The 13,281-nt window shown below is 41.5% G+C and overlaps 1 protein-coding gene across 1 annotated transcript in view; it reads left to right on the plus strand.

The window, feature by feature from the left end:
- The window catches only part of arhgap20b (Rho GTPase activating protein 20b), a 76,188-nt gene extending 64,501 nt beyond the window's left edge, over window positions 1-11,687 (plus strand). The window contains exon 15 of the mRNA XM_056457615.1: window positions 1,086-11,687. Within this exon, the coding sequence (XP_056313590.1) occupies window positions 1,086-2,935 (1,850 nt within the window). The 3' untranslated portion in view covers window positions 2,936-11,687. The remainder of the gene's footprint in view (window positions 1-1,085) is intronic.
- The last annotated feature ends 1,594 nt before the right edge of the window (window positions 11,688-13,281 follow it).

Genomic DNA, 13,281 nt, shown 5'->3' on the forward strand with positions numbered 1-13,281 from the left:
GGACATTTTTACAATATGTCTGATAATTTTTTTTCTTCTGGAGAAAGTCTTATTTGTTTTATTTCAGCTAGAATAAAAGCAGTTTTAAATTTTTTAAAATCCATTTTAAGGTCAAAATTATTAGCCTCTTTAAGCTATATATTTTTTCTACAGTCTACAGAACAAACCATCAATATACAATATCTTGCCTAATTACCCTAACCTGCCTAGTTAACCTAATTAATCTAGTTAAGCCTTTAAATGTCACTTTAAGCTGTATAGAAGTGTCTTGAAAAATATCTAGTCAAATATTATTTACCGTCATCATGGCAAAGATAAAAGAAATCAGTTATTAGAGATGAGTTATTAAAACTGTTCAGAAATGTGTTAAAAAAAAAAATCTTCTCTCCGTTAAACTTTAAAGAAATTGGGCAAAAAAAATTAACTGGGGGGCTAATAATTCTGACCCGATTAAGTCACATTTAACTGGCAGTGTAAACGGGGCCTTGAGTGTTAATACAGCATACTACACTTACTACAATATGTAACTTTAACATACAGTACCTGGTGGTTTTCTGAACTCGGCAGAGGTTTTCAGTAAGCATAGAATACAACATTTAGTCTCTCAACATCTTTCAGAGCCATTCCAGTTTGGTTTTGGCAGTTTGGTCACGCTCAGGATGAAAGAGAAATATTTGCCCTGTGCAGTAGGTTTTCATCTGGGATTACTTTCTTTTCTTCAGTTCAGACCAACTCAACAATTGGTGATGTTGAAAACAACCCCCAGAGTAATCTAGAAAATTCATCAGAAAAAAATTTACCATTAGCTATCAAATTAGTCTCGTAGAATCTTTTGCCTTGTGCTCTTAATGTCATTTAGGTGCAATTTGTCAAATTTCTGGCAGACTGAAAAAGTGTTTTTGCTCCAAATGACACCATGGAAACTTGATTTATGTACTGATGGTAGGCTTATGTCAGGTTCTCCACATGAATCGCTGAATAACTGTACTAAGTGGTCAGGGCAATTTATTCACTTTGACAGAGTCCAAGAATAATCTAAGTGTTCAGCTATGTCTAACTATGTAAACTATGCATATTTTCTCTAGATGGGTCATTTATTCTTCAGCACTCTTCTTCAGAGGACACAGACCAAGATTTTACAGTTTCCACCCATCTACAGCCAGAAGTTCATCCCCTTTTTCTCCCACTGGCTGCACTTTCTCTGCAAGAGAAGAGGAGACCCGGGGCCTTATATATTGATATGCCGTCATCAGAGGGCACCTACAGCTGTGGGACTCTGGATTCCATTTCATCTCGTTCCAGTGCTTCTGTAAGCATGCTGGAGGTTGGGCAACTCAGCCAATCTCGTGATCGATGCCTCTCTGAGCCTTCCATGTATTTTTCCTCACCCCAAACACTGGCACCGAATCATACTCCCGTTATCCGCCAGTCCAGCTATGATGCTGCTGTAACTGACAGCAGAAAGGAGCAGTCACTAGGCTCTACGGGACTGAGCCCAGATCAGCAATCGCAAAACTCTGGAATAGGTCCAAGACGCCGTCGTTACACTTTCTGGAAGTCTCCGCAGATCCCCACTCGCTTCCGTCATCCTGCACAGAGATTGGCCAGCATGTCAAGTCTGTCATCTACTACCACTTCTTCCCTCAGCTCATTGGATAGTACACTTTCCCTCAGCTCAGCTGATCCAATCCCCAGCCCTCAAGATCCACGCTCCCGGCCGTTTCTGTTTGGAACTGCTGCAAGACTGCGGCCTCTCACACCTGAAATATCCAAAAAGAGCTGGACAAATACTTTCACTTACGAAGAAGAAGAAGACTTTTGGGGTGAGAGGGATCAGGAGACCGAAAATGAGAAAGAAAATGAATGCGAAGCATCTTTTCATGACTACGATGAAGAGAGAGGAGTGAAGAATGGAGAAAGAGCTGAGAGTGAGGATGCCATGAGCTTTGAGTCTATTGGGGATATTCATGAGGTTAAAAGTGCGACTCAAAGCATGTCAGAGGGTCTTTCTGAAACTGTGTGCAGCTTTGAGTTTAGTGTGAATCCATTACAATGTCAAAAAGAGTCCAGTCTTGACCTTAACACACAAGCGAATCCTTACATCATGTGGACAGCACCGCAAGCCAATCAAGCTGACTCTGTGATAAAGGAATCCCAGGTGAAACAAACCCTCGTAAACTCCTCCACAACATCACAAAAGCAATCCAAAACCCAAGCAGAAAGCTCAGCAAGTCGGCTGCAGCTGACGCTTCCAAGTGCACACTCCAACATGCAGGCCGCAGGTGGGAAGAAAGTGAGCAGAATGAAAATCACATTCTTTCCTTCAGCTGGAAGAATTATGCTTAAACATTCTAAGGCCACGAATCAGACCTCAAATACCACAAAGAAAACGCTGGGAGAAGCACAGCGAAAAGTTGAACCAGGGTTCAGTGAAGAAAAGGAGGGAAGCGTACGAGAATCAGTTCAAGTGCAAATACCACAGACACTGTTTTATGGTCATAATGTTCCGCTAGTCTTACTTTCTACACCCCCGGTGCAGATGAGAACACACTGTACTCCCCCTGATGATGTGAGTGAGACAGATGCAGGTTTATGCGATACAGCTAAAGTTAACCTTGTCACAACTGAAATTAGCAATGGCGTAAGCAGTTACTCAGCAGAGAATAATGTTCAGAGCGTCAAATTTGTTAGTCATAGCATGAGCACAGTTGAAGACCTGCACAGTTCTTGCTGTAATACTGGCACCACTAACCCTGCGGTTAACTTTAGGGATGGCCAAAATGTTAACCGGAGTATAAAGCTTATTCACTGCAATGCTAATCAGAGTGTGGCCAATCAAAAACCTGCTAGCAAATCCTCAGCAAATATCCGCCATACAATCTGTATCAAGCTTCCCGGCAACAGAGGAGTGGCACAGAACAAGCCAATACAATAATTCTGCTAGTTATATATAGCATTATTAAGATGTTTGCAAAACATTTGACTGTTTTTTTCTGTGCAAGAACATGATTGGGTTTTGAGATTGCAAGAAATTCTCCAGTAGAATGTTTGTTTACTTGCGTATTTATGCAGATAGATTTTTTTTAACCATCTCTAACGTTTTTTAAGGAACCTAACACACAAAATAATTTAATTTGGGTCAAATTTGGACAAACACAATTATTCAATCATTTGTTCATTTTCTTTTCAACTTATTAATCAGAGGTTTCCACAGGGGAATGAACCACCAACTTATCCAGCATATGTTTTACACAACGAATGCCCTTCCAGCTGCAACCCATCACTGGGAAACATCCATACACACTCATTAACACACATACACTACGGACAATTTAGCTTACCCAATTCACCTATAGCGCATGTCTTTGGACTGTGGGGGAAACAAGAGTACTCCCTCGCGAACATGGGGAGAACATGCAAACTCCACACAGAAATGCCAACTGACCCAGCCGAGGCTCAAACAAGCGGCCTTCTTGCTGTGAGGCGATTGTGCTACCCACTGCGCCATTGTGATGCCTCAAACACAATCAATAGGTTGAAACCTTTATTATTCAAAATGAAACCTTTATGACTTAAAAATGTGGACAAAGATAGCTGAAGCATTTCATGATTAAAATAATGACAGAAATTTATTATGAACTAAAGAGTTATTTAAATACTTAGAACACACACACACACACACACACACACTTATCATTCCATCACTGCTGTATACCTTTTACCTGAGACATGCTAGATTTGTCAGCCATAAATTGTATACAATCTTTCTCCCTCTTTCTTTCCTGAAAGGAGTACATTTCCATAGAGCCAGTACCTCAATATCAGTAAAGCCAGGCAGAAAAATGAATATATTGCCCCTGTGCAGGTAAACAAAATTTTCCCAGGCATGGCACACATCCCATTTGCACACAGCTGAAGTGAAAGTGGGAGGTAAACAAAACCTAATTTGTTTTCAGTGAAAGTAGGGAATTGCATTTGAGAGCAGGTTCAATAGCATCAAACCGCTCTCAATAAGAAAGTGCTTTCATTTCCTGGGGAAATTTTTATAATTGTATTATAACCTTAATGTGTTTGTTGCTTGTTTTTTCAAATGCTTGCATTTAACCAATTTCTTAAATTGAGCAGAATACTGTAGACCGTTAGCAGTGTTTTTTTGTTAGTGTCAATATACAGTAAGCCAACTCTGCAAAGGGCAAACAGGAGCAGCATCTGCCATAGCATTTCTGTATGTTTACACAAGCTGCTCTATTGATACTAACAATTTTGAAGTGGTCTGTTATCCCTTTAACAGGCTTCGAAACTGCCAGCTTGACCTTTTGTTCATAGGTTATCATTAAAACAAAAGCTTAAAATGTGCTTAGAGGGATGTGAGGAACAGTTTAATCAAAGGAATTTCTCCTAAAAACAGCTTAGAGTGCAAAAGAACTAGTTTTTGTACATGTTGTACATGTATTTGCAACATCTTCATAATATAAACAATTTACATTAAAGGGAAATTTCACCCATTTACTTACACTCTAATAATTTTAAAGTTTTATGGGTTTAAAACTCAACCAAAACGTCCTGGTTACATACGTAACCCATGTTCCCCGAATAGGGAACGGAGACGTGTGTCTGTAATAAATCCAATCACTTCTGAAGATAAGAAAACGGGCCAATGAAATGCCAATTGAATTGGCGGAGCTTAGCTCCACAGCTGAAATTGATGAGCTAATTAGGGCTATATCAGTCGGCTGTTGGAGTCAGCTCCTCAGAATTTGCCTGCTGAAGAGCAAATCACTCAGCTCCCAGCTGGAGTCTCAGGTGCTGTGGCAGTGGAGACACACGTCTCCGTTCCCTATTCGGGGAATGTGGGTTACGTACGTAACCAGGACGTTCCCCTTCATAAGGGAACTTCTACGTGTGTCTGTAGTAAACAGACTTTTGGGAGTGCGTTAGACGACCAATCACTTCTGAAGATTCTTAGGGCTATATCAGTCGGCTGTTGGAGTCAGCTCCTCAGAATTTGCCTGCTGAAGAGCTGATCACTCAGCTCCCAGCTGGAGACTCAGGTGCTGTGGCAGTGGAGACACATGTCTCCGTTCCCTATTTGGGGAACGTGGGTTAAGTACGTAACCAGGACGTTCCCCTTCATAAGGGAACTTCTACGTGTGTCTGTAGTAAAACGCCACAGCAGCCCGTCACGCTCCTGATGTGTAGTTTGCCAAGCATAGACTGAGCGCACTGACATCACCAAAAGTGCAACCTTCCAATGTCCCCTAAGCCCAAAATATTACCATTCCATGGAAATAATAAGAATTTAGATCGGGGATCATATTTAGATCATAGCTGGCACCTCAGTATGTGGGTAGACCAGATGGGCATACCAGACAACACACTGAGCCATGCACTCGACTCCTCCGCTGAGTCAGGTGGACAACAATCTTTTCACACGAGACAGGGGGTGGCAAAGCGAATAATCGCTTAAATACACACCCGTGAACTCGGTAGGCCAATAGCGAATTGAAACGCATAGCTGAGTCTGACTGCCCGTGTGAGCTCCTATAACCAGTCTGACAGAGTCCGAATGAGCAGCATCACCGGAACTATCGCTGACCTACCTGAGGAGGGGCAGCTTTGGGATGGTGAGTGCTCACCCTGGGAAGCAGAGCGTCCCAAGGAAGAGGTGAAAATAAGAGGTTGACTCTTACCTTCCTCCCAGGATCCTGCGGAGTGGCTGGAGATACAAGAAAGGAGCTCATCCTCTGGCACCCTCAAGCCTGTGGCGCAATGCACCAAAAGCTGAGAGCTGGAAGGCAGTGCGTCCCGTGCTGGCAGCAATTGGGCTTCCACAGCCAGAGGGAGGATAAGCCGCTCTTTTGGGATTGCTACATACATTCGCGGGGGAGCCCCGGCCTCCACCGGAGAAAGAACTGTTCTCCTCCTCTCCAAACGGCCTGCCTCAGGTTCGCTTTGCGGTCCGAGTACTGGACTTAACGGCAACCTGTGACTGGAGCGTCAACTCCCCGTGGAGGGGCTTGGCGCGTTCACTTAGTCAGTGGAACGGACTGTGACGGCGGAGCATTTTGGAGCTGCGGAAAGAGCACACTCGGCGAGAAACGGCCAGTGTGGATAGGTCTGATGGGGAGAGCAGTTTTCCGAGCCCACCAAAAGATGACCTCCTCCATTGCGCATGGCTGAGGATCCCTGGGTAAAGCTCTCGACGGTGTCACCGAGAAGGCCTACCTGGGATATGGGCTCACTAAGAAAGCATACTTTGTCAGCACGGCGCATATCTTCAGGATAGACAAGGGTGACATTTCCGGACCACTATGTGGCCATTGTCCTCCCCAGGGCACAGGCGGCCAACTTGAAGGTCATGAGAGCATAGTTGATTGCCGTGCGAAGCTTACGCATAAGCCTGGGGAAGAACCGCCCCTGTGCAGCACAGCCAGGAGGCCGTGGTGCAGTGCAGAAGCGGCATGGCCCGCAGCGGTGTGGGCTCTGGCCACGAGAGACACAGATAACCCACCCGCCTTAGACGGGGGTCTCACCTTACCCCTCCAGGTGGCGGCGCCCACCACCTGAGGAAATAGCTTGTACCCACTGGCCGCCTCGCACGTGGACCGGGCAAAGAAAAAAACGCCCTCTATGCCAGTGTGTGCTCGCTATGCACCCCTGGGAAGAAGGGAACGGGTGCTGGAAGATTCGTCTTAATTCAGCCCACACATCACACCCTCTAGTCGGTCAGGCGGTGAGACTGGAGGACCAGCCATCTCCAGCCGCATTGTCAAAACAGACCAGGAAGCGTAGCCATTATGTCTGATTCGAGAACCGTGACCTCGCATTGCACCCTGTAGGGTGGAAGCGAGCCCGATCTGTCATCTGAGCATAACAGCTCGCCCCCCGATGTCGCGGTGGACCTTTGATCTCCGGTGTCATCAAGCGGAGGCACGGGCATCCCGGGGGATGAACCGCACAACCACCCAAAGCTTGGATGGGGCGCGCTGTGGAGGAGTGGGGGTCCGCAGGCCCAGAGGCAATGGATAAACCCCCACTGTGATTCTCAGATCTGCCCACATGCTAACCGCTTTCACAGGGAGCAAAGGGGGTGGCTAAAGCCTGCTGTGCAACAGCCACGCCCATACAGTGAGAGTACGAGCTGTCCGCGGGCACCGCATCGACATGCTGGACCCCCAGACCTGTCATGGGATACCCGTGCCCATCATCCAGAGAAAGGAACTACTGCATCCAGAAACGCACAGTCAAAACAGCGTCTTAAAAAAGACGTGGTGATTGACTGTTGCTCTCTTAGGGAATCTGCCTTTTCAAATGGAAACTGCTCTTTTGTGCACACCAGCGAAACTCTCAGGGGACAGGAAATCCCAGATCGATCGCCGCTGTGATCAGGTTGGCAGATAGCGTGTCTTCAGTCATGTGATCGGGTCTGAAGGAACAATTCTGAGGAGCTGACTCCTGCAGCAGACTGATATAGCCCTAATTGGCTCATCAGTTTCAGCTGTGGAGCTATGCTCTGCCAATTCAATTGGCATTTCATTGGCCTGTTTTCTTATCTTCAGAAGTGATTGGTCATCTAACGCACTCCCAAAAGTCTGTTTATTACAGACACACGTAGAAGTTCCCTTATGAAGGGGAACAAAATATTCTGATAAATGTTGCAAAAAGGCAGTCATTGACATCCATTGTAGAAACAAATACACTCTGGAAATCAATGGCTGATGTTTTTTTTTTTTTTTTTGGAACAAGTCAAGGGTGAATAAATTGTTCATTTTGGGTGAACTATCCCGCTTTAAATACAGTGGGGGAAATAAGTATTTAACAAATCACCATTTTTCTCAGTAAATATATTTGTAAAGGTGCTGTTGACTTGAAATTTTCACCAAATGTTGGTAACAACCACTTAAATTCACATTCATACAATAATAATTAGTTTACAAATGAAATTATGTGTAATAAAATGAAATGACACAAAAAAGTATTGAACACATGAACAAAAGGAGGCGTAGAAAGGCAGTGAAAGACTGCTGCAGCTGAAATCTCTTAGTAGTTATTCAGCAACCCTCTGCCTTAGGTCAGTGTAAATAAATATTCGCTACTTTAGTCCAACATCTACATTATCAGGATGATGAAAATGAAACCAGGGTGAACGTTTCAGCAAGACAGTGATCCAAAACACAGCCAAAGAAACTCTCAAATGCTTTCAAAAAAAGAAAATCAAGCTGGAGAATGGCCCAGCCAATCACCTGACTTAAATCCAATATATAGTACAAGATAAAGATCAGATTTGATAGATGAGACGAACAGAACCAAGATTTTTACAAGATTTTTGTTGAAGAAATAATAACACCTGAGCAATTCATGTGACTTCATTCTCCATATGAGAGTCATCTTTAAGCTGCCATCATCAAAAATGCCTTTTATATAAAGTATCAAATACATTTCAGTAGTTCAGTACTTTCTCCTTGTGTCATTTTATTGCTATTACACAAACTCATTTTTCAGTTAATTTATATTTTTATGTTTGTATTGTTTGGGTTTTTACCAAAATCTGGTTCAACTCCATGTCAACAGCTCCTTTATAATATTTTTATCCAGAAAAAAACATGACGTGTTGAAAACTTTCCCCCATATAGTAAATACTGTAAACTATACAAATGAAAAACTGATTTTGGTGCCATTTTTTTCTCCAAGTGGCTGTTCGTTTCTGACTCTGAATGAAGACACATAATTAGCATGTAAGATAAGTTGATAAAAACAGAAAAATAATTTGTTATTGAGGGTATAAACAGCATGTGCATTAGGCAGAAATGGGGAAGTCATCAAGATGGTAATCACAGTGTGAGGAGGGAGGTATGAAGTGCTTTGGTGCCAAATTGGTTAAATAGCAGATGTGACAGAGCATCAATATACAAAGATGGCAGGCGAAGGTGAAGCAGCAGGAAAAGGTAAAGCCCAAGGAAACTCTGTGATTTGTGTTAAATGCAGAAATAACATGTTAGAAGTACATTTAAGAACAAGCGTTTAGGAAGTGTTTTACAGGAATGAGCATAGAGTAGGTCTAGTGAAAGACAGTTGGTTGATGTTTGATATTTTGGCTCATGGTTATGTAGCATACGTGATTTGGAGATATTCGCTTGTCTGTAGCTGTGAGTGTGAATGTGAGCCATGTTTTAGTCTGACCAAAATTCAGTATACTAAAACAATAAGCACCAAATGACTGTGAATTGCAGTGAACTTACTGTGTAACAGCTAAGGTATGACGGAATGGCTGTCAAGGAACAGTTACAGATGCATAGTTTATGTGTAAAGTAATTTACAATAGCTTAGGATGCAGATCAACCAATTCGAATCAAGAACTGTAGCTGTCAGTTTTTACAAAGTTATATACAGTTATGTTTTAAAAAGGCAAACACATTAAATTAAATTATTTTAATGTTTATTCGTCTGCCTCTGGAAATGATCGAGAGTGAACAAGTTCAAATAATTCTGTTTTCTGCTATGCAAGTTGATACCTCGTTTGTAAATCATTTCCAACGACTAAGTAATATAGCCTGTGTTACCTTACACTCAATAAATATCATCACATGGCAGCCAGTTGCCTCTTTCAACTTTCGCTATCAGGCCTGTCAAATACAAATCCACGTTCGTTTCCACATCAACATGACGTCGGAACGACGTTATACCCCAATGTCGTGGGAATGTTACACTTTTTTTGGAAATGAAAATCGAGTTGACGTCAGAACCCAATGTCACACCAACATCCAATGTCTAACCTAAAATCAACCAAATATCAACATCTAATGATGTTACAACTTGATGTTGTGTGGACATTACCACTATGACGTCTATCAGATGTTGGATTTTGGTTGCTATACTTGACGAATAAATGTCAGTATTTGACGTCAATATGACGTTGGTTTAAGATGTTGGCTCAACGTTGGATTTTGATCACTTTCCATCACAACCTAAAATCAACCAAATATCAATGGCATTTGACACCGTTATTGGACATCAGAATAACATTGTCCTTAGATGCTGGCTAGACATTGAATTTTGGTGACCTGACGTCACGGCTTAAATGTAAACTTATATTAATGTCTTATGACGTTGCATGACTGCTGGGTCTTGCTTTTTCTTTGCTTCCTCTGACAAAAACCTTTTAGTTTTTTTTTTTTTTGGTTGGTCTGCCTTTGCATTCAAGTAGGTATTGGTTTTACACAGAATTACATAATTTTGTCTCACAGTTAGCTTTAAGCAGGGAGAACAGGGAGAAGAGATATAATTATACCTCTATCTCTAGTGTAACAATGTAATATTAATGAATCAAGCTATGACATCATTAATAGACGAAAAAAAAAAAGAAAACACTTTAACTTATCCTTTAAAAGGTTTTCATAATGCACAAAAAATCACTTTTCTTGTTATTTGTAAGTTTAACCAAGTTCTGCCAGAAAAAGGGGAAAGTCCAGTAAGAAGGAGATTTAAACCCTTTTTGTGCATGAATAAAGAATGTTGCATTCAGTATAAGAAAAGTAACAGTGCACTTTTGGCTAACTTCACCTAGGCTATGAAACAACCACAGAATACATTAAAGTTATGCTGCCACTGAGCAATTTTAGAGACGTTATTTTAAGGTCAGATCTTACATAATGCTGCTTTAAGGGATAATTTGTCCAGTATGAAAAGTGCTCATAATTTACTGACCCCAAGGCCAATCGACATGTAGATTGTAGACTGATTTCTTAGAAGGTTTTAGATTTATAGGCATAGATAATAGTAACTGTCATTTTGAGAGTTAAAAAAACATTTCAGGTAATGCTAAATTAAAATCCATGGCTCCTTGCAAAACTATTGGTCTGTGCAAGTAACCCGAACATTATTTATTAAAGATGCCAGACACAGAGAGTGATGTCATATCCCGTTGGCCATTCAGTTCAAGACATTCCACATGCTGATAGCCCAGCATGACTGCACTGGTAATTGGCGAGGGAAGGATGCTAATTTTCTGTCAATTGAGAGAGCTGGTAAAATGAAGGGTTCAAGGGAATAGTGGGATGTGCATTTAAGCAGGAAGCAGCTTTTTCTTCCGCACAGAAGCATGAAAAGAACCACCAGCATTTGGCCGCTATTCTCTTTTCCACCCCCCCTCTGGTTCTTCTGAATAAGTTCTTTACGCATTGCTGAGCTGTAAATGTTCACAGCTGTTTCTCTCATCAGTCAAGCGCAATAATCTACTTTATTGAGTTTGCTGAGAGTGTGTATGCTGTCTGAGGTCATTAAATGAGACAACAGGGATGTATAGACAGCTGTGAGATCTTCAACTCAAGTTTATGTCAAGTTTCCTTTAATGTTATTAATTCACATGCAGTTTAATCCTGATGTTCCTCATCACTCTATATATACTGAGGAAAATGAGGTTACAGCAGGTTGAGAGCAAATTGATCTACACTCTTTCATTCATTTATTTGACAGAGTTTATAAGTTTTTGTTTTGTCTAGTTCAGTTGAAATGTATGTTGCATTTTCTTATCTGGATAGATATCATGTGTTTAAAAAACATGCTCGTTGTATATTTTAAAACACAGTGTGTGTCATTATAATGTTATTAATGCTTTCACAGGTTGGATATGTAAACATTAACTTTTTTAAATACCAAAATAAATTTCATAGATGGTTTTAAGATCTTGAGCTGGGTTTTGATTCTTAAATGAATAAATAAAAAGCTAAATAATTAATCAATCACTGGAATAGTTTGTATTTTATTTGAATAAAAGGAGAGAGAGAGACATGTAAAAAAAAAAAAAAAAAAAAAAAAAAAGACCAAGACTGCAGCATGCATGCAAGCAGATTTTTGTGCAAACTTACATTCATTTTCTGAACTGTAACAATCTAACAAAACATGTAAACCATGTTTTGTTAGTTTGGTAGAGTTCAGAATGAATGTAAGTTTGCTCAAAAATCTGCTTTAAAACAAGTAACTCAAACAGCATGCAACTATTTGATTCCCAGAATTTCTAGTGAAGTTATTTTGGATAAGAGCTTCTGTCATGTACACAATGTCAAAGAACACAATATAGACTGGCTCTGTCAGTTCAGACAGGGCATCAAAAAATAGGCTGTTCAACCCTTACAGGTCCTATATCCAGCTATAAGATCACCGAAGTTCAGACCTTTTTAAAATGTTCATGAATAATATTTAAAATTCTATGAAAGAAAAAATAATTCAAATCATGTCGCTGAATCAAATTCATGACTCACAGCAGCTGTCAGACACCGGCTGAGTGAAGGAGCTCTTGTGGGTGTGGCTGCGGCCTGCACTTCTCTGTATGGCCAGATCTAGTAATTACACTCACCGGCCACTTTATGAGGTACACCTGTCCAACTGCTCGTTAACGCAAATTTCTAATCAGCCAATCACATGGCAGAAACTCAATGCATTTAGGCATGTAGACATGGTCAAGAGATCTGCTGCAGTTCAAACCGAGAATGGGGAAGGAAGGTGATTTAAGTGACTTTGAACGTGGCATGGTTGTTTAATGCCAGACGGGCTGGTCTGAGTATTTCAGAAACTGTTGATCTACTGGGATTTTCACGCACAATCATCTCTAGGGTTTACAGAGAATGGTCTAAAACAGAGAAAATATCTAGTGAGCAACAGTTCTGTGGGCACAAGTGCCTTGTTGATGCCAGAGGTCAGAGGAGAATGGCCAGACTGGTTCCAGCTGATAGAAAGGCAACAATAACTCAAATAGCAACTCGTTACAACCGAGGTATGCAGAAGAGCATCTCTGAACACACAACATGTCGAACATTGAGGTGGATGGGCTACAGCAGCAGAAGACCACACCGAGTGCAACTCCTGTCAGCTACGAACAGGAAACTGAGGCTACAATGCACACAATAGAAGATTAGAAATACGTTGCCTGATCTGACGAATCTCGATTTATGCTGCGACATTTGGATGGTATAGGGTCACAATTTGGCATCAACAACATGAAGCATGAATCCATCCTGCCTTGTATCAATGATTAAGGCTGGTGATGGTGTAATAGTGTGGGGGATATTTTCTTGGCACACTTTGAGCCCATTAGTACCAATTGAGCATTGTGTCAGCGCTACAGCCTGAGTATTGTTGCTGACCATGTTAATCTCTTTATGACCACAGTGTACCCATCTTCTTGTGGCTACTTCCAGCATGATAACATGCCATGTCATTAAGCACAAATCATCTCAGACTGGTTTCTTGAACATGACAATGAGTTCACTGTACACGATTGGCCTC

This window comes from Danio aesculapii, chromosome 5 (assembly GCF_903798145.1).
Source record: "Danio aesculapii chromosome 5, fDanAes4.1, whole genome shotgun sequence".
Lineage (NCBI taxonomy): Eukaryota > Metazoa > Chordata > Actinopteri > Cypriniformes > Danionidae > Danio > Danio aesculapii.